Source organism: Octopus bimaculoides, chromosome 11, assembly GCF_046866305.1.
Source record: "Octopus bimaculoides isolate indiv1 chromosome 11, ASM4686630v1, whole genome shotgun sequence".
In the NCBI taxonomy this organism is placed as follows: Eukaryota; Metazoa; Mollusca; class Cephalopoda; order Octopoda; family Octopodidae; genus Octopus; species Octopus bimaculoides.
Window position 1 is genome coordinate 52,475,904 of NC_142938.1, and position 22,245 is coordinate 52,498,148.

General features: G+C 36.1%; 1 protein-coding gene across 2 annotated transcripts in view; it reads left to right on the plus strand.

Annotated features, from left to right (window-relative positions):
• LOC106873920 (unconventional myosin heavy chain 6) overlaps positions 1-22,245 on the plus strand; it is a 543,260-nt gene that overhangs the window by 140,607 nt on the left and 380,408 nt on the right. For both annotated transcript variants that reach the window (XM_052971791.2, XM_052971792.2), the window contains exon 12: positions 14,620-14,759. In XM_052971791.2, the coding sequence (XP_052827751.1) occupies positions 14,620-14,759 (140 nt within the window). The remainder of the gene's footprint in view (positions 1-14,619; positions 14,760-22,245) is intronic.

Consider the following 22,245-nt stretch of genomic DNA (forward strand, 5'->3'; position numbering starts at 1 on the left):
CACTCGTAATTCTTTACTCACCAGTTCTTCATATTTCATTCTTTCGATCATTTCAGGCAACTCAAGGGATCATGAATGCCTATAAATGATAGTATACCATTAACAATATCAACAGTAATAATATTGTTGTTGTTATTATTATTATTAAGTTGTTTTTTTTTCTTCTTCTTTCTTTAAATTTTCTTCCATTTCTCGCCGAGTGTTTTCCGTACACCTAGGGCAGAGAAACTCGTTGTATGCATTCCCAGTTTACACACGCAAATTCACAGATAGAATATGTATTTAAAAAAAAAAAAGAATTTTTTTTTGAAGTTCATGAATGGATGTTGTTTTCACAACGATAATGCTCTTCTCAGTACATGAGTCGTTCCAGTTAACACAATTTTTTGCACTTCCTGTAGGGATTATTATTATTATTATTATTATTATTATTATTATCATTATTATTAATAATAATCCTTTCTATCATAGGCACATAGCCTGAAATTTTGGGGGAGGGAACCTGTTGATTACTTTCATCCCAATGTTTCACTGGTACTTAATTTATTGACCTTGAAAGGATGAAAGGCAAAATTGACCTCAGCGGAATAATAATAACAACAACAACAACAACAATAATAATAATAATAATAATAATAATAATCATAATAATGGTGTACCCTTATCAGATGGGTAGTCATGATGGGTATAATAGGCTTTGTATATTTTACCCCAGTGTCACTTTGATGGCATGCACTGCTCTCTCACTCAATAATAATAATAATAATAATAATAATAATGATAATAATAATAAAAGTGATAATTATTCTTTCTACTCTAAGCACAAGGCCTGAAATTTTGGGGTAAAAAAATAATGCCATATCATTCATCTCTTACATTTGTGTCACCTGTGGCTTCTGTCTTCTACACTTGGTTGCTTTCAGTTACTTTTCTAAAATATATTTCCTTTCTGACAAAGAATATATTTAACTTGGATGTCCATGGGGTTTTGCCTTAATTCATATATACTCCTGTTATATCTATATTCTTTATTCTCATACCCATCCTTATATGGATCCTCATCATATATATTGTATACATACATACATACATACATACATACATACATATATACATCCACACACATGAACAAGCACATTTTTTGTTGTTGGAGTTACACAGGTTTATTGTTGAGAGAGGATAGGGACACTGTTCAAGGCAAGTGTGGGGTGGAGAAAAAGAGGGAAGTGTAAAGAAGTATCAATGGGTGTGTGTGTGTGTGTGAGAGAGAGAGAGAGAGAGAGAGAGAGAGGGAGAGAGTGATAATACAGTAGGTAAAGGTTGAATAGGAGGGAATATAGTGCTGCACCATGTTATATATGGGTGGGTAAAATAGTTTGTGAAGGAAAGATAAGATGGAAGGGGGTAACGGTGTGGGGGAGCCGGAGAGAAGCATAGTGTGAGTGGATTAGTGAAGGCGGGTAGTGGGGACTTGGTGTGATAAGGGTGTTGACGGAGGAGGATGGGAGGGGCTGAGTAGGAAGAGATGCAGTACTTCCCCCACCCGCCCGTCCGCTTTAGATAAGGGTGGATAGAGGGGTGTGGGTGTGGAGGCAATAAGATAGTTGATGAGAGGGGCCAGGGTAAATCTCAAGGTAACATGTGCAAGAGAGCATAGTGACACAAAAGGGGAGGTAGGAAAAGGTTGTCAGCATGCAGCCCCTTCACACTCAAGCATAGCGATTCATGATTCAGTAAAGATCATGAATTTTTGAGGGGTGGCAGGGTATGTGGTTGATGTGGTGGTGTGGGTAAGGGAGATATTGTTTAAACACAAATTGGGTATTTTCGTCTCATTTAAGAGTGTTATGGCACGGTGAGTCAGATATGAGAGGGTAGAGAATTAGTTCGGTAGTTAGAAGAATAGATGTTCATGAGATGTGAAGGTATAGTATGGATGCAACAAGTGGATGAGAATTTGTGCAATTATATATGTGGTAAGAAGCTTGCTTCCCAACCTCATGGTTCTAGGTTCAGTTCCACTGTGTGGCATCATGGGCAAGTTTCTTCTAATATAGCCTTTGCCAACCAAAGCCTTATGAGTGAATTTGGTACACAAAAACTGAAAGAAGCCTGTTGTATATATAAATATATAATTGTGTGTGTGTTTCACCATTGCTTGACAACCAGTGGTGTGTTTTGTCCCTGTAACTTAGTGGTCTGGCAAAAAGAGAATGATAGAATAAGTACCAGGCTTAACAGAAAATGAGTTTGGGGTCAATTCATTTAATTAAAAATTATTCAAGGTGATGCTGTAGTCTAATGACTGAAACAAATAATATATAATAATATATAATTGTATATATCATCATCATCATCATCATCATCGTTTAACGTCCGCTTTCCATGCTAGCATGGGTTGGACGATTTGACTGAGGACTGGTGAAACCGGATGGCAACACCAGGCTCCAATCTAAATTTGGCAGAGTTTCTACAGCTGGATGCTCTTCCTAATGCCAACCACTCAGAGAGTGTAGTAGGTGCTTTTACGTGTCACCTGCACGAAGGCCAGTCAGGCGATACTGGCAACGGCCACGCTCGAAATGGTGTCTTTTATGTGCCACCCGCACAAGCCAGTCCAGGGGCACTGGCAACGATCTCGCTCGAAAATCCTACGGAGGCCAGTCAGGTGGTACTGGCAATGGCCATACATACACACACACACACATTAATTTTCCCCTCCTTTCTGTTAGGAGACACAAGCACTTACACACACATGTACATGCATGATAGGAACTTCTACCTATCGAATTTAATTATAAGGCTTTGGTTGGCTTGATGCTATAGCAAAAGACACTTGTAATTCAAAAGGGCTAGTCTTGTTACATTCTCTGTCATGCTGAATCATCCTGAGGACTACATTAATCTTACGTGTGTCTGTGGAATGCTTAGCCACTTGTGCATTAATTTTATGAGCAGACTGTTCCTTTGATTGGATCAAATGGAATGCTCATCATTGTAATCAACAGAGTACCAGTTAAAGAATTTGGGCAATTCATATTGTCAAAAGCATTTTAAGGATCAATTTTAATCCTTCCTGAAGCTGATCATTTCTCATTAAGAAGTAATCAGTAATGCTAAGTAACCTTCTGTTCAGTATTTGCTTATGAAATATTGTCTACTAATAATGTTGTCATGTGTTAATTAGTTGGTAATTATTTGTGAGTGTGCTGTCATTTTCTCCTATATAGGATTGACTTGTGCAAATATAAATCGCTGTGAGGAAAAATAGGTTTTAATCGATCGGTTTATTGGATCAATAATTTCGTTTATTGTTCCATTTCTAAAGTTTCCAATTCATCCATGTGATTCTCTGTTGTAGAAATATTTCTTTGAGATATGAAGAGACAGATTTAAAGAAACAGATAAATTCTCCATAAGAAACTAGAATTTTCTGCAATTTACTTGTTTTTTTTTGGAACAACTCTCTTACTCTTCATGGTCTTTGTCCACAAGAAACTTTTAAATGTCAGCACTGCACACCAACAGAAACTTCGACAATTATACACCTTAGATATATTCAACGATGATCTGTAACTCTCTTCTTGGAATGTATGTAGCCTGAAGAAATGATTGGTCTCCCTAAAGCTTCAGTTTTTTTTTTAATACTGTTTCTGGTAGCAGATCCTAGAAGGTGGTAAGACTAACTTTGTTACTGTGATGTTTACTAGTGATAAGCACTGTTTTTCTAACACTAATGTATTGTCACTTAACATTGGAAATTGTGAGAATCATCCAAGGGAAGTTTCTGGAAAGCCATGATAGTAAACTTGTTACTTCTTTGAAGTTAACTCACACCATTTAGGTTGTTATTGCCCTTAAAACAAGGTTCTAATGCCATGCAATCTTATTTCCTTTCGTACACATTTATGGTTTCCTGCTTAAGTCTAAAAATCAATATCATATTTTTTTTCATAATATCTCCCCAACATTAAACTCTTTTCTAGAAAATTGTTTAAACCAAGTTGATATTTTATAGAGGAAATTTTAGTATTAGTTTAAACATCTTTAATCAGTTTGTTTCTGTTTTTTTTTTGTTTTGTTTTTCTTTATTCTATCTGAACTACATTATATAACTTCCTCAAAATCACATCAATTTAGATGAAAACATGCAAGTGCAGAAAATCTGTTCTGTTTCAGTCTAAAGATTTGAAGTACTTGTTACAGATGAGATATTGTTATTAGCAAGAGAACTTCTACTTAGCAACTTTATCTCACAGACCATTCCTCACTATCTTCACTCTAACCAATATCTTGTCTCTTGCAGCAGCAGCTCACTCTTCAGTGTGGCAGCTAATTTCCTTGAAATGACTTTTTTCTCAGGTAGATTCTTTAAGGCTATAATTGGATTGGTTTCCCCTGGAAAAATAAAATTATTTTCGTTTTCCTGAATCTCTATAATTTCCTGTCTTATCTCCCTCTTATTTCACTCTCCACTTGGTTTCTCTCTCTCTCTCTCTCTCTCTCTCTCTCTCTCTCTCTCTCTCTCTCTCTCTCTCTCTCTCTCTCTCTTTCCCTCTCTTCCACTGTATCTCTTGTTCTTTCTTCCCCACCCACCCACACACACATTGCGATAGGAAGAAAATAAGAAATATCAAATCAGAAACTTATAAAAAAACTCTCAAACAATACTGATTTGATCCTATCACCTTCACTTGATAAATATTTATGTTGTTGCTGTTGATGTTGTTTTCTGTTTTGGTGCTGGAGAAGACAACAAACATATTCTAATAAGGATGCTGTGGGGTGGGTAGGGAGAGGATAAAATTGAATTTGGTTCTACTTTAAACCAGTCAAGTTAAACACACTCAAGGAAATGCCATCATTGACATTTATATGTATGTACACATGCGTGCGTGTGTGTGTGTGTGTGTGTGTGTGTGTGTGTGTTAATGTGTGTTTTTAAGATGGCAACAAACTGTAATGAAATGCTTTCTGAATCTAAACAATATACTTTTTGTTGTTGTTGCTGTTCTTTAGCCCTTGGTCATCTCTGATCAAGCAGACCCATGATCAAAGGCATTCCACTCGTGACTGTCTAGTCTTTCAAACATTATTCAACATGAGTTACCGTTTTTTTTTTTTTTTAAAGAACGTGGAATATAATTTAAGAGAAATTTGACCATTATTTCTTGCAAGCCAAGTGACATTGTAGAGTTTCCTTCTATGTAGTTACCATCATTCATCACTGATTGCTGTTAGTGATTAGTCATGAGTGATGGTAACTATATGGAGGCTGAAGTTGATGACAGATTTGAAACAGAAATGAATGAGCAAATAGAACCTTGAGGTACAAGAATTAGATTGTTCAGGAAATGGAACCCAGGATCTGATCTAAGCATGGAACTCATGTATCTAATATATGAATTCCATAGTTGTATGTCCTTTAGTATATGTCAGATTATGAAAAATATCTATTTAAAGGTAACCTTATATATGGAACATGTTTTAATTGTTAAGAAGGCCTCAACAAAATAAAAGAAAATGGCAGAAGTGAGACAAATACAGATGATACAATAGTTGAAATGGATCTGATGACCCTGCTGGTGTTGGTATTACATAAAAAGCACCAATGTTGGTGCCACATAAAAAGCACCGGTGTTGGTTTCACGTAAAAAGCACTGGTTCTGCTGCTACATAAAAAGCACACAGTACATTCTGTAAAGTGATAGGCATTAGAAGGGGCAACAAGCCATAGAAAATATGCCAAGACTGACAGTGGAGCTCAATGTGCCCATGTGGTTCACTAGGTCTTGTCAAACCATCCAACCAATGCTAACATGGAAAGCAGATGGTGAATGATAATGATAATATACATATAGATGTGTATGTATGTATGTATGAATGAAAGTATGCATGTAGCTGTGTTTACATCTCCGTGATGTTGGTGTGTTTACATCTCCATACTTTGGCAGTTCAGCAAAAAAAAAAAAAAAAAAAACCCAATGGAATAAGTACTTGGTTTACAAAGAATAAATCCTGGCGTTGATGCCTTTAACTAAAGGCAGTGCTCCAGTATGGTTACAGTCAAATGACTGAAACAAATTAAAGAGAATATATATATATATATATATATAATTTTTCTATGAGAAAAAGAAAATGGAGAAATTTATATATATACATTAATTTATTAGGACATTTTCAATTCCAAAACAATATCAAATCCATTGCACCTACAATTGTTTCCATGCCCAACCAATTCAATTTGAGAAATTAAATTACATTTTCATATTGAATATCGTTAATTGGGTATTTCGTCAGGCAAAGAATTTGATAGAAAGGAGCTACGTTCCATTGTGTTGTTTGGCCCTTTTTAGACCCAGATCTGTGTGTTTCAGCAACCAATGTATTAAAAGAAACCATTACTTGTGTATATGTATATGCAAATTTGTTAATGCATTTGTTTGTGTGTATGTGTAATGTGTTGAAAAACAAAAGCATCCGTTAGTTAGCTTAAATAATATTTGGTTGGGCATGGAAACAACTGTAGGTGCAATGGGGTTTATATTGTTTGGAATTGAATATGGTCTAATACTTAATGTCCATATACCAATTTGCCTGTTTTCTTTTTCTCATACAAAAATGGTAATATACACATATCCATCAATGTGAAACTAACGTCTTCGGTTTTTCACTGATACACTGGATAAAACTGGAGAACTTGGATGCTAACATCCCTTTAAGAGGATTTTATATCCTTGGTTTAATTTAATTATATATATATATATATATATATACATGTATGTATGTATTGTTAAGTATCTCCTCAGTTGGCAGTTTGGCAGATATTCGTATGCATTAGCAAATAATTTGCTTGCTTCCTATAAACAAGAGCTTGTGCTCTTGTCAGATTCATCAGCCCAGTCGGGTTTCTTTGACTGAGTTAGAAACACCACAGGGAATCAAAGTCCCTTCACACTGATGAACCAGTGAATCATGTGTGCCATGGACACAATACCTAAATGAAGGTGTTCTCTCATAGTTGACTGAAGAACTGGAATAGTTGAAATATTGAGACAAATGGAGAGGCCGTTCACTTTTTATTGCTGCAGTTGCTTCAGATTGTAAGTGCATAGTTAATCTCAGTGATAGTGTAGTACTTGTATGCCCGCTCTACTTATTAGAATCTGGAAGTTGAGAATTTTGTGGTGTGTTAATAATTGAATTTTTATTTCTGTTGGTTATTTGAAGCCTATTCATGAACTGGGGGGTGGGGGGCGTGAGGTACAATAAAGATCAAAAATTGAAATTCTGGAAATAACACTTAAGAAATAAGATGCAACACAATTGTCCTTTACAGTAGTGTTATTAATGTGTAAACACATACCTATATACATACACATACTCGCTTGCTCATAGATACTCACTGACTCTCTTTCTTTCTCTGTATATGTGTATGTATAAATATTTTTGTGTTTATATATATATATATATATATGTGTGTGTGTGTGTGTGTGTGTATATAAACATGTTTACATATAGACATGAGGTAAACACATGCATACATGTATGCATATACGTATACACATTCATGTATCTGTGCAACTAACTTTAGACAGCTGCTGCTGTTGTCCCTGACCAAAAATACCATTCCCTCTTTTATTCAAACCCCACATTTAGAGCGAATGTTAGTGTCCATATAGAGTGCAATATATGTAAATGTTCAAAGCCGACAAATGAACATACAGTAAAGCATCAGGAAAAATTTAAATATGTTCAATTAACAATTTGTCAATTGAAATCGATATGGTGTTCCATAGATTTTTCTGCCTGTAGCATGTCATAAAATTTTACTGATTTTTCAGTGAATCAAAGAAAGATGAAACAGAAACAGTATGATCAGAGAAGCTGGCAAGAGATTTATTGGAAAAATTATAACACCATTATTGATTCTAATTCACTTATTCCCCACCCATCGTCATTCAAATTCATAATGCCGACTTTCTCTTTTCTCTCCTTCCTCCTTTCTTTATTTCTTATTGCAAAAAGAATATATAATTGTTTTATTATTATTGCTCAAACTCTTCCTCTACACATGTCTGCTATAACACTTACTACGTTAACTATTGACTATTGTATTCTTTCACTCCTCTACCACATACTATAATTAATACTAAATTATATATTCCACTGTGTTGCCTTCACTACAACAGTATCACACTGTTAACTAGACACTCTAATAACTACTAATGTTATCTTATACTATTACTACATCTTCCCTTCTTTAAACAATATCATCTACATTGCTATATGCTGCATCACTAACAATACAGCTGCTCTATATCTTCTTGTGTAACACTGCTTCGATACTTTCAATCAACTGACACACTAATCCTTCAGCAATGTGAATTAGTTTCCTCACTCTCCTTCAAACCCCCAGCAACTCTGTAGTATTACTATACTAACATATCAAACAAGAGACAAATATAAATATTGCAATATCTGTTAAATATCATCATCATCATCTCTTGATATTTGGCACAATTTACAGTAAACAGTGTGTGTGTGTGGGGGGGGGCAGCATGTCAATAGGATAGCCCCCAACGTTACCTCTGCATGTCATAAAAGGTGATTAAAGGAGGTTGAGATAGGATTTGCACTTCGACCTCATAAAACCCTCACCAGCAATGATTATCCAAACAAACGCATAAGTTGGCCGGTGGGGGGGGGGGAGGGGCTTTTTGCCTGAGTGGTGCAAAGGTGTGTCATCCACCAGGAGTAGTAGAGAAGCACCAACAAATGGTGGATACAGCGATGAGGTATTACAATGCATGCTCCCTACTACTACTACTACTACTACTACTACCACTGTAAACTGGATTTAGGAATGATTCAATTTAATGTATCTTTTTATCTTTTACTTGTTTCAGTCATTAGACGATGGCCATGCTGGGGCACTGCCTTGAAGAATTTTTAAACTACTCTATCTGCCCCAGTACTTATTTTTTAAAGCCTGGTACTTATTCTATTGTTCTCTTTTGCTGAACTGCTAAGTTTAGGGGGATGTAAACACTCCAGCACTGTTTGTCAAGCGGTGATGGGTAGACAGACACAGACATGGAAACACACACACACACACACAACGACCTTCTTTCAGTCTCTGTCTACCAAATCCACTCACAGAGCTTTGATCGACTCAGGGCTATAGTAGAAGATACTTGCCCAAGGTGCCATGTTGTGAGACTGAACCTGGAACCATGTGGTTGGGAAGCAACCTTTGAACATATTTAGTTTGACTTTATTAATATGAATACATTGTTATTGTGAATGGGTTTTTGAGCTAAAGATTCAAGTAAAAAGATAGTACTAAGTCCTCTTCTGTGGTTTCATTCTCTAAGTCTTGTGGTTCCAATAAAAGTTCAAGTGTTTTTACATCCCTCAAAAGTTATGAAACCATAAAAAAACCTGATCTCTTAGTCTCTCTTCTTTCATGAGTTGTCAGATACTAAAATACTTCCCCAGTTATACTGTAGTTACATTTATTTAATTTAGTTAGAAATTGTTTATGTCGTATAAACTACTGCATAACAGTAGAACTAGTTGGTTTTATATAGGGAAGTATTTAAAAACGTTTGATACATATTAAAGTTTTGTCTAGCTCCAGTTTGGTAGGGGTGTATATGTTGATAACAGAGTAACTGCAATATCAGAAGTTTTTGGCTTTATTTTAGGAAGCTCTATATAATTTGTTCTATGTTTTATTACTTTGTATAAATAAAGTAACAGTTTATAGTTGCTGGTTGAAGTTTGACAATAAGTAAGCAAAAATTCTTTTACTTTTACTTGTTTACATCATTAGATTGTGGCCATGTTGGGGCACAACCCTGAAGAAATTTTAGCTGCACAAATTGATCCCAGTACTTTTTCTTTAGGCCTGGTACTTATTCTGTCAGTCTCTTTTTGCCAAACTGCTAAGTTATGGGGATGTAAACAAACCAACACCAGTTGTCAAGCAGTGATGCGGGACACATGTAGACACAAAGACACATGCACACACACACACACACACACACATACATACAAATATATGTAAATATATGATGGGCTTCTTTCAGTTTTCATCAACCAATCCATCACAAGGTTTTTGTTGGCCCAAGGCTGCAGTAGAAGACATTTGCCTCTGGTGCCATGCAGTGTGACTGAACTTGGAATGATGTGGTTGGGAAGCAAACCTCTTACCACACAGCCATGCCAGTGTCTAACATGATTAATAGTTGAATTCCTAATATGTGAATTGGTAAATCCCATTTTAAAATCCATTCAGTCAAAATAAAGAGAGGTTGTCAGTGAAGTATAAAACTGTTTAACAAGTGTTTACTTATTCATGATAATATTTAAAGGGTTGTCTTAGAAATTGTTTGCTCAATGTTTTTTCAACCATGAGGTTCACTACATCTGAACATTTCCAGGAAGGAAAAACAAAATTGTAAATTGTTATAAGTGATGAGGTGCAGGAAATTCTAGAAGATTCTGGTAGATCAAAAATATTCACAGGACAACTTGAAGTCAGCTTATTTCAAATGTAAAGTGATAATGATGTGTCTCAAATGAGACATGATTCTTAATCAGCTAATGGTGCTGGTGATGGAATATTAGTATTAGTTTAATACATTACCAATTCCATTTAATATCCTTAATTTTAGTATGTTGCTGTTTAATAGCTTTCAATGAAATATCTATCTTTATTTGTGACATACATTTCTTTGTGTGCTTGGTGTGGAGTTCAGCTACTAACACTTGTTTGCTCTCTTTGCTTTGGGCTGAGAGGGTTAAACATAAATATATGTCTGTATCCTCTTCTTTTTCTTCAGCTTATGAGTGATATTTCAACAAGCTCAGGGTTTTGTGAAGCACACTTGTGGCTACTCTCATCCAGCTGGGTTATTTGCAAAGAGGCAATGGCAAATGACCAAGACTGTTGGCAATTTGCTGTGCTTGAGAAAACATGTCAAGCTTAGTGAAATCATGGCCAATGTCGGTGACATGTAAAAGACGCCCATGCCAGTGACACATAGGCACCTGAGCTGGTGACATGTTAAAGGCACCCATGTCAATGACACTTTAGAAGTATCTATACTGGTGGCACATAAAAGGCACTTGGTACACTCTGTGTGGTTGGCTTTAGGAAGGGCATCCAGCCATAGAAACTATGACTTGGTGATTTCAATGCTCAGTTAGTCCTTGTGACCCAAATCTTTAGCCATTCTGATTCTTTAGAGTCACCAGCATATCTCTCTGTTTGATGGTGTAGTCTATGAACCACGAACCTTCAACTCCAGTGTACCTCAACATTTGGGTATATCCTCCATAAATCTCTTCCTCTACATCAGTAGTTCTCAGCCAGAGTCTGTACAACCCTTGGGAGTCTACATAAGAATTTGTTATTAAAGTTTATGAACAATAGATTAGTTATACTTCTATAACATACAAAATATTTTAACAAATTTTTATGTAATCCCTAATAATATCTGATTATAGAAATGTAACAGAGTTTTTTTTAACATGTGGTTCTAGCAGAACAAAATAGGAATCAAAGGGGTCCATAGGCAAAAAAGTGGTGGAAAACCATTGCTCTGCATTAACCTTTAGCATACTGTAGGTGCATCATGTCACCATATAAGTTCTCTCCCTTGTGGTAACAGGGCAGTGGCAGGGAAAACAATTCTAGAGAAAATGCATTGTACTAAGGGTTAATAATTGGATAGCAGAAAATACTAGTCTGTTCAATGGCTGCCCTCCTACAAAGTTCCAGTAAGACCTACAACAGAGTAAGGTACCTGTATCTAGTAAGGTGCGACTGCTAAACACACTGAAACAACCCCCAACACATTCAAATAAAAACCATCCAGTAAATTTACAATGATCCATTTACTGACTCACGACACACTGCAACCCTCAAACAAATGCTATCTTTTCACTCGGCTTCTTCTGTTGGTGCTGCTGTTGCTTTTGTTCTTCTTAGTTCACTAGTTATAATATCACCCCAATCCAAGATAACATGACACAGCCCATCATTACTGCTGTTGTTATTCATACTGTGTCCTTCCCCCTCTTAGGCCCCCAAATGTGAACCCTATGAAAATGCCATCCCCTTTACATTTTTCTTGATGACATCAACTTATAGATATTCAAACATCAAATATGTCGTTGTGACCAATGTCAGAAGACCTGAAAAAATGAGCGGAAGTTTTTTTTCCCCCCACACACTTCTCTTTGCCTAAACCAACGAAAACTAAAACTTTGATCTGCTAAATTGGTTAATTTTGTTTTCTTTTTATGCTTTATGCATGCACACATGCACGCATATGTTTGTGCACATGCACACACACACACACACACACACACGGAATAATATTGAACAGCGAAAGTGTATGTTCAACACTGCATTTGGAGGATAAATATTTTTTATTTGTGGATTAACAGTGCTACCAATTATTTTATGTGGAAAGAACTTTCCCAGTCATCGTGTGATCTACTTCAAGATAATGGTAATGGCCTTCATTTTGGATGAGATCCTCCAAAATTGAGGCAATTACCAGCACTTTTAAATGAATCACTTGAAAATTGTAAAAATTCTTTTTACATGAAATCACTTGCAGCACTGTTAATCCACAAATAAAGTATGTGTGTGTGTGTGCATGTGTGCATGTGTGCCATCATCATTATCAACATTTAACATCTCTTTCCCATGCTGGCATGGGTTAAGTGGCTTGACAGGAACTGGCAAGGTCAGGGGTTGCATCCAGTTCCATAGTCTATTTTGGCCTGGTTTCTACAGCTGGTTGCCCTTCCTAACACCAACCACTTTACAGAGTGTACACATTCGTACATGACACCTTGGTTTTAGGATCTCAGTTCTGTTGTGGTGGATGGGTCTTATATATATATATATATATATATATATATATATATATATATATATATGTAAATATAGATAATAAATAATATATAATGTATATATATATATATATATATATATATATATATATATATATATATATATCATCATCATCGTTTAACGTCCGCTTTCCATGCTAGCATGGGTTGAACGATTTGACTGAGGACTGGTGAAACCGGATGGCAACACCAGGCTCCAATCTAATTTGGCAGAGTTTCTACAGCTGGATGCCCTTCCTAACACCAACCACTCAGAGAGTGTAGTGGGTGCTTTTATGTGTCACCCGCACGAAAACGGCCACGCTCGATGTGCCACCCGCACAAGCCAGTCCAGGGGCATTGGCAACGATCTCACTCGAAAATCCTACGGGAGCCAGTCAGGCGGTACTGGCAACGGCCACGCTCAAAATGGTGCATCTCATGTGCTACCCGCACAAGAGCCAGTCCAGGGGCACTGGCAACGATCTTACTTGGCTTGCCGGGTCTTCTCACGCACAGCACATTTCCAAAGGTTTCGGTCAGTAGTCATCGCCTCGGTGAGGCCCAATGTACGAAGGTCTTGCCTCACCACCTCAGCCCAGGTCTTCCTGGGCCTACCTCTTCCACGGGTTCCCTCAACTGTTAGGGTGTGGCACTTTTTCACGCAGCTATCCTCATCCATTCTCACCACATGTCCATACCAGCGCAATCGTCTCTCTTGCACACTATATATATATATATATATATATATATATATATATATATATATATATATACATATATATATATATATATATATACATATATATATATATATATATATATACACATGCATATATAGGTACAGGATGTCACCAAAACAATGAGAAAAATAGAAAACAGGACAACATTGGGAAAGGACCCTTCATCAATTGTCGGCTGTCTATCTACTCCTCATTTTGAGCATTCAATGACAATATGAGTCTTCAAAGACAGTTGCTCCCATAAATTCTAAAATAAAATTTAGGATTTATGGAAGATTAAAGTTGGGGACAAAAACATGACAGTGGAGGCATACAAGGAAACTGAATGAAAACAAACATGGAGGGTCATGAATGAAGGGAAAATAGTGAATGCTGGGAGAAACATTTTTTGAAAAAAGAAAAATAGAAGAGAGAGAGAGGGAGAGAGAAAAAAACAATATATATATATATATATATTTATATATATATATATATATATACACACACACACACACACACACACACACATACATATATATGATGAACTCTCCCGTTGTTAAACGATGTATGAGGGTTTGACAATTTTGACAATTTCTTAAAGAACAACCACACAGATGATTTGTTTATAGTAATTAGATGTTTGCGTAGACATAAGCTCACTCTCTCCATTAGGCTGCCATTATCTGTACAGGTGCAACTGCTGCCACATGTCAGATGTCGAAATTATTACAGAACAACGTGAAATGAAATGCTTTGCCCAAGAACACAATGCAACGCCTGGTCTGGGAATCGAAACCACAATCTCGCAATCATGAGTGCAACACCTTAACCACTTAGCCATGTGTCTGTATATGTAGATTTCTCCTGTCTATATTTTCTAAAGCTAATATGGAAAAAAAGATATATGATATCTATAGTTGCAGAGACTTTTCACATTTGTATATTTTGTTGATGTTTTAAAATAAAAATTCTTTATCTTCAGCATCTCCTTGGAGTTCGTCTTGAAGACCTTGGTGGCCGCCAAACCATTTCCCGAACTGCCAGAAACAAACCTACAGTGGCTGACACATTTAAGCATCAACTCTCAGCCTTAGTTGATGTTTTGAAGTTAACAAATCCTTGGTAAGTCATCTAGAAACGGCATAGCTAATTCCTCCTTTTTTAACAAATACTCCAACACCCTCTCACCTCATCCTTTTGTTCAGTTTATTGTTCTATAAATTTCTGGCAAGATGAGATGGACATACAATTTACGACTCATAAATTCTGTATCTTTTATGTTTATCGCCTTTAACCATCACTATCATTATCACCATTATCACTTCAGTGATATCATCATCATTTTCATCACCACCACCACCACCACAAACCACCAACATCATCATCATCAGCATTAACATCATCACCTCTATTGTCATTGCAATCACCTTTATTATTATTATTATTATTATTATTATTATTTTATGTTTGACTTTTGTTTTGCATTTGTACAAGTTGGATCCAAGTCTCACCCAGAGACCTCAAGAGACAACAAGTTAGAAGTTCATGTAGGTGTTATGCCTAGGGTACCATATATTTGGATTTGTACAGTTTTGTTCAAGTGAATGTTTAAGAAACCATAAGAAAATTATGTGTTTGCTTTAAAATTTGAGATCACATAGACAGTATTTTACGTAGGATATGGGCAGTTCCCATGAGCACTATCTTTTGAACTTCAGCCATTTTTGGGTTTCCTGGAATCTGATCTAGGTAGTAATCAGCCCGTTTCGCTGTCATTCCCAGGGCACCTATGACAATAGGTATTGTTTTCGTCTTCAGATTCCACATTTTGCTAATTTCTATTTCAAGATCTTTATATTTGCTCAGTTTTTGGTAGGTCTTGACAGATACGTTTATATCGATTGGGACAGTCATATCAATGAGGAGGCATGATTTTTGTCTGAAGTCTTTCAGTATGATGTCTGGCCTATTTGCGTCTATCTTTCTGTCAGTTTGAATGGTGAAGTTCCAGAGGAGTGCAATGTGATCATTTTCAAGTACTGGGGGTGGTTTGTGTTCCCACCAGTTTTTATCATGGGGCAAGTCCAGGTTTTTGCATATTACCCAGTGAATATATTGTGCAGCTCTATCATGCCTGTTGAGATACTCTGTAGGCGCAAGCAGACTGCACATGGAGACAACATGATCGATGGTCTCATTTTGTTGTTGGCATATACGACATAATGGGGAGCTGCCGTTCTTTAATATGTTGGCCTGGTAGTTCTTTGTAGGTAGGCATTGATCTTGGGCTGCTATGATAAACCCCTCTGTTTCTGATTTCAAGCCAGAGGCCATTAACCATTGGTGGGTAAGGGCTTTGTCAATATCTGCATTATTCGCTCTCTTTGGGTATTTGCCATTGAGAGGTTTTCCATGCCATTTTTCAGTCATAATAGCTAAGGCAGCAATTTTAGCACGGGTTTTCAAGTGCTTAGCTTTTTCTGCAGGTGTTTCTAGTTCGTCTAATTCTTGAATTTGTTGCAATTGGAATTCACTTAGATATTCCTTTGCCTGTTTTGTTACTGAGTAAGATGCTTTCTTGCTTTCATATTTTAAGACAAGTTTTAGCATCCAGTCCTCAGTGTTTTTCAGATTTATTATTATTATTATTATTATTATTATTATTATTATTATTATTATTGAGTGAGAGAGCAGTGCATGCCATCAAAGTGAGACTGGGGTAAAATATACAAAGCCCAATATACCCATCATGACTACCCCGTCTGATAAGACACATGCATCACAACCATATGTGCGCGACATGGTCATCTCATATCAAGATAAACAGCGCATGACCTCGCAGGTGGGCCCAGTTAGAATTTTCTTCAGGTCGGGTAGCCCATTCCGTTCAAAAGGACCCTGAATAAGGTTTGTTTAAGGATGTTGAGCAAAACACCCATGTTTCCAAAGGTGAATTATTCAAACCTCCAAGAATTCCTCTCAATACATGGCTATGATGCTCCCCCACTACTTCTGCTCGTAATCAGAGATGCACATATTATCAGCCACCAAGGGACATGCTAACTGGTTAAGGTCGAACAACTGACAAGCAAATCTGTGGTATTAAGCAGAATATTTGCTGTAGCCCATCATTATTATCATTATTATTATTATTATTATTTTGATGATGACCATCATTATTATTATTCCCAAGCCACCATTATTATGCTTCTATTTGCAGCATTCTTTGAGAAAATGGAATTCTAAAGGAGAGATGCATTATTAGAATAATATTGTTTCTGGAACATTTAAAATCTTCAAACTTTATAAAACATTAAATTATCAAAACCATAAATGAAATATCAAAACTTGGATGGACACACACTTACAAATACATGCACACTCACATGTTCACACATCCATGCAGACATGTATTCATTCACAAACTTCCCACTCACCCCCTCTTTGAATTTCTTAATGCCATCATATCACTCAAGTCCTCTTGATTTTAATATTTAATTAATAAGCGTTATTTGTTTGATTTAATGTTTGATTTTAACAACCAATAATTAATTCAGAGTCATCTATGAAATGGTTTTGATCTTGGCTCAGTAAAACACTCACCTTGTTTTATACTTGACATCTTGAGATAACAACCCGGTTTACAATATAAAGGTTAGCCTGCCAAAGGTAAAAATGTTGATTAATTGCTATGTGACATTGGCTACCTTGGAGTATGTCTTTTTTTGAGGATGGGGATATTATGCAAAAACGTCAAGACCATAATCTTTTCTGTGATTTTCACATCATCTTTGTAACTGAGAGAGAGAGAGAGAGAGAGAGAGAGAGGTCTACTGCTTTGTCCAATGAAAGGTGACACATCCACAAGGCCAAAATCTTTGATTTTCTCACCATCTTTGTAGCAAAGAGAAAGAGAGAGAGAGAGAGATAGAGAGAGAGAGAGAGAGTTTTACTATTTTGTCCAATGAAAGGAGACATATTCACTGATGGCCAGATAGTTTATTAATTCCAGCATTTCTATTTAAAAGAAAAAGGGATAAAGATCCTTCCAGAGTCATATACACTCAAAGGGCCAGTTTTGTAGTTTCTCTGGCACATATATCCCCACTGGATGGGATGCCAGTCTCTTGCAGGATTACTCATTTTTGCTATCTAAGTGGACTAGAACAATGTGAAAAGGAGTTGGCTGGTCCAGGAATTGAAATCACAATCTCATGATTATGAGACTAACACCCTAACTCCTTAGCCACATGCTTCCACTATCATTTCTATTCCTAAACAGCAACAGACATATTAAATCCTGGTTCACCCTCATCATTATCACTACTCCATATAATATTGACAATAGTCAACATTGTTATAGAATGAAAGATGTTTTTCTATAAAGCACACCAGTGTGTTCTGGGGGTGGGGGTAGGGAGAACTTAATAAATAACACATGACATAGCAATGAAGTCTGAGGCATTGTGTTTGAGACACTAGTTTTGTCACCTTTCAAGGAATATTACATCTAGCTTTATTTAATCTACATTTTATGTTGAGTTCACAACTTGACAACATAATACATTTGCAAAGTATTAAGCAACAATCAACCTTTTCAGATGCAATACCACAGCACAAAACCATTCTGACAGACTCTCAACAAACACTCTTGACAGCTTTGTCAAAATGCAAATGTATTAAAGCATATAAAATATTATGTATCAATATATAGCCGATATCTGAGAACATAAATTTCTGCTTAGATTTGTACTCTCCCTTCCCCTCTCTTTCTTTCTTCATATTACATATATACAGTGGGGGGAAATAAATATTCGTACATGACAAAATTCTTTATTTATTTAATTTCTAATGAACATAAATGGGATATACCAATACTATATTTGCCTACACATGCATAAACTAAGAATATGCAAAAGAAACTAATAAATTATAGTAACTAATGAATTTATATACAATTATAAATATTTAGGGGTGAAAAAAGTTTCTATGCCACAAAATACTGTTAAAATAATATTTTTTTTAATAGAACTTTCTCGTTTGTTCCAATAATCTTATCAGTAGTCATTTTTAAGTGTCAAAACGCTAGCTTCTTCATTCAGCACTGAGACAACATAGTGTCGTAATAATGGCGAAAAGTAAAGAACTTGCAAATTCAGTGAAAAACTTAATTATTGAACAGTGGTAAGCAGGTAAAAGTTACAAGAAAATATCAGAGACCCTTTGTGTCCCATTAGCTACCATATCTTCATTTATTCAAAGATATAAAAAATCGGGAACTGTTGAAAACAGAATAAGATCCGGTGCACCATGCAAGATTTCCCCTAGATCTTTAAGAAAAATGAAGCGAAGAATTGAAAAAAAGGCAATGATCACCAGAAAGGAATTGCAAGAAGATTTGTTAGCTTCAGGGACTAGTGTTACACTATGAACAATCAGTAATGAACTTCATAGGAATGAACTGAAGTCACGTTCTCCTAAAAAAACTCCGCTGTTGACTAAAAGGCATAGAGATGCCCGTTTAAAATTTGTTTATGAACATAAAGATAAATCTGATACATTCTGGGAAAAAGGTTCTATGGACAGACGAGTCGAAAATTGAATTGTTTGGACAAAATTCGTGTAGCCATGTTTGGAGGAAAGATGGTACCGCCTATTTGCCAAAGAAATTCATAACACCGATGGGATACTGATTCTATCTGACAAAACAGGAAACTTATACAGACTTATCAAGGATTACTACCTAGAATTACTTAGAAAAGAAATACAAAAGAATTATAGGAGTACTGGCACAAGTGCAATCAGGAAAGCCAACCTTGAGGCTAAGAAAATTATGGAGAACCCAACCTTACGACTTATTCGTTCTTCTAGCTCTGATATCGGTGTACTTGGCAAACTTATTCAACTAATGTTAAATGCTACACTTTCAAGTATTTATATTAGAAAACAAGAGGAAAACCTTATGAAAAGATAGGTGGTTTAAAAGTAGTGGTTTATATTAGTTGTAAAAATTACAATACAAGGAATTTTTATTTTATTTGCGGTTTTAAAAGAAATAGTTTAATGGTAATAAAAGAAAAATAGGTTAAGTCAGCAGACAGATAGGTGCAAGATAAAGCGAGGGTGGATAGAGGAGTTATAATTGTATAGCTTCAACAGTTAGCAAACCATTAAAATATAGCTAAAGAATGCTGTAATAATATTATTGGTTGGATCTTATTCACAGAAGAGTGATGGATAATGTTAGTGTATAACTAAAGAAATATTTGCACAAAAGCAAATAAAGATATTGAATTTCTTAAACCAAGTGTAAAATTAAATATATTGACTTTTATAGTGTTAATAAAGGAAATTCATTGATGTTTTAGATGATAGAGCTAGCTGGTTGTAATTTTTGAGGGTTTAAAATGTTTTAGGGTTTTATATGTCAGGTGTTGGCAAATGTGGATTATTTCAGAGTGTTTATTATTAAGTGTAGGCATTTTTGTGTATCTGTGTTTATATGATCATTTAGATTTATGTATATGAACCCTAAAGCCTTTCCAAAAATTTACAAAAGAATCTGCCTCACTGCGTTACAAGATAGAGCCATCGTTTTACTCCTCCACTGGAAAATATTCAAATAAGCAAACCTGATGAGTTCTTCAACATTGTAGATCCACACAAGGAAGAGACAACGTTGAAATCTCTCTCTCTCTCACTCTCTCTCTCTCTCTCTCTATCTCTTTCTCTTCCTCCCTCTCATGATTACATTGATTGCATTGACATAAAAAAAAAGGATGTATTAACAGCCATTGATGAGATGACCTCAAACTCAGCAATAAACCTTGATGATCTTTCTGCTTTTAAACATGCTCTCAAAAAACTACTGCTGATACTTTTCTATAGTTTCCTCTCAAAATGTTAAAAGAAGGTATTGTATGCTCTTATCCACAAAGGCGGGAGCAAAGCAGGCCTACCTCTCTAGCCTCAAATATCAGCAAAGCCATGGAACACATTGTCCGAAGGAAGCTGATCATGTTCCTAGAAAAAAATGGTTTGCTCACTAACATGCAGCATGACTTCTATCAAGGAACAGCTTCACACAGCTACTACAGCATTACGACTGGATATTGATACAACAACTTAGTTGCTCAAATGTAGATGTGATTTGTCTTGGCTTTGCCAAGGCTTTCAACAAAGTCGATCTCTGTGACTTTGATAACATTGGTAAACTAGAGGAATAGCTGCTTGTCTTTTTGAAAGATAAGAATCAGGCACTCTTAGCCAATGGTGTTCTCTCTGAGGAGACATTGATACTACATGGAGTCCCTCAGAGAACTGTACTGGGACCATTGTTGTTTATAGTTGCACTTTCAGACATGCTTTCCGTCATACGGTTAGCCATTCTTATCAGCTATGCTGTTGATACAAAAGTATTGCAAGCGATTAAGGACCTTAAAGATACATCAAAACTATAGAAAGCTTTGAACACAATCTACAAGTGGGCTGAAGAAAACAACATGCAGTTCAATGCTGAGCAATTTCAACCACTCGGCTATTGGTTCATAAACAGACTGCATTCAGAATACACAAGACCAAGGGGTATGATAATTCTGAAATCAGTTGGTGCATGACTTAGGAAGCTCTACATGCATGGTGATGCAGCATTCAATGAGCATATTCTTAAGATGGCAACAATGAGCAGGTGATTGACTGCTTGAATTCTGAGATCGTTCAAAACATGGAAAAAGGAAACCATGTTGCTCCTATGAAGAACAGTCACCTGGATTACTGTTCTTAATAATGGTTGCTGCAAAGCATCAAAGGTAATCCAATGCACCACTATACAAAGATTGCCACTGGGCAACAGGTGAGCTAACTGGAGAAGTAAAAATAGCTGAGACTCTCTTCCTTAGAGAACACACACACACACACACACACACACACACACACACACACACACACACACACACACACACACACACACACATGTAAATAACTATCACAAGTCCTGTGGATTCCGTTATAAACTCTCTTTACTCTCTTAGCAGATCGAGTGCTATTCTATTTTTTGAAGCCTTACCACATAATATATGGAAGATTTTGGTGCTCAGCTTTGGAAATGAAAGCTACACTAATCACTTGCTTAATACCAAAGATCTCACTTTCTCCCTCCAGAGTAAGAACCCAATACTATAACACTTTAGAGTTCAAAGGCCCACAGCTTTTCAATATCTTGCCAAAAGGCTTTAGAGATCTATGAGGTAAAGATGTGTTCAAAGAATATTTAGACAAAGTTTTATCAGATATAAGCCACAGATAAATGACATTGCAGTAAAAAATGCAAACTAGTGCAGCTATGTCCAATTAACTTGTTTACCCAGCACTGACTTTGGAGAGTGGGCCAAGAAATGCATTTGAAATAAACAAACATTAGCACTAATCACAGTGCCCTAACAAAGCTGCATCCTCTGGCTGAAATCAATGAGAAAAGAAGAATATATATATATATATATATATATATATATATATATATATATATATATATAATCGTCATTTGACATCTATGTTCTGTGTTGGCATGGATTGATCAGCTAGACATGATCCATTGGGTCCAAGGATTGCA